Source organism: Egretta garzetta, unplaced genomic scaffold, assembly GCF_000687185.1.
Source record: "Egretta garzetta isolate BGI_Z169 unplaced genomic scaffold, ASM68718v1 scaffold19, whole genome shotgun sequence".
Classification (NCBI taxonomy): Eukaryota; Metazoa; Chordata; class Aves; order Pelecaniformes; family Ardeidae; genus Egretta; species Egretta garzetta.
The window spans coordinates 1,450,748-1,451,278 of NW_009260768.1; the positions used below are offsets into that span (position 1 = coordinate 1,450,748).

The 531-nt window shown below is 62.1% G+C and overlaps 1 protein-coding gene across 1 annotated transcript in view; it reads left to right on the forward strand.

Annotated features, from left to right (window-relative positions):
• The first annotated feature begins 60 nt into the window (after window positions 1–60).
• SOX9 (SRY-box transcription factor 9) overlaps window positions 61–531 on the forward strand; it is a 3,027-nt gene continuing 2,556 nt past the window's right edge. The window contains exon 1 of the mRNA XM_009646164.1: window positions 61–492. Coding sequence (XP_009644459.1) covers window positions 61–492 — 432 coding nt within the window. The remainder of the gene's footprint in view (window positions 493–531) is intronic.

Below are 531 nucleotides of genomic sequence, written 5' to 3' on the forward strand. Positions count from 1 at the left end.
TTTTTTTTTTTTAAGTTTTTTTCATCCCCTGTCCCCCCGCCCCCCCCGCCACTTTCTCGCATGAATCTCCTAGACCCCTTCATGAAAATGACAGAAGAACAGGACAAATGCATCTCCGACGCCCCCAGCCCCACCATGTCGGAGGACCCCGCCGGGTCCCCCTGCCCCTCTGGATCCGGCTCGGACACGGAGAACACCAGACCCCAAGAAAACACCTTCCCCAAGGGTGACCCGGACCTGAAGAAGGAGAGCGACGAGGACAAGTTCCCGGTGTGCATCCGGGAGGCGGTGAGCCAGGTGCTCAAGGGCTACGACTGGACCCTGGTCCCCATGCCGGTCCGGGTGAACGGATCCAGCAAAAACAAACCCCACGTGAAGAGACCCATGAACGCCTTCATGGTGTGGGCCCAGGCGGCCCGCAGGAAGCTGGCCGACCAGTACCCGCATCTGCACAACGCCGAGCTCAGCAAAACCCTGGGCAAGCTCTGGAGGTGAGCGCCGGGGCCGCGGGGGGATGCTGGAAGGGGGGGG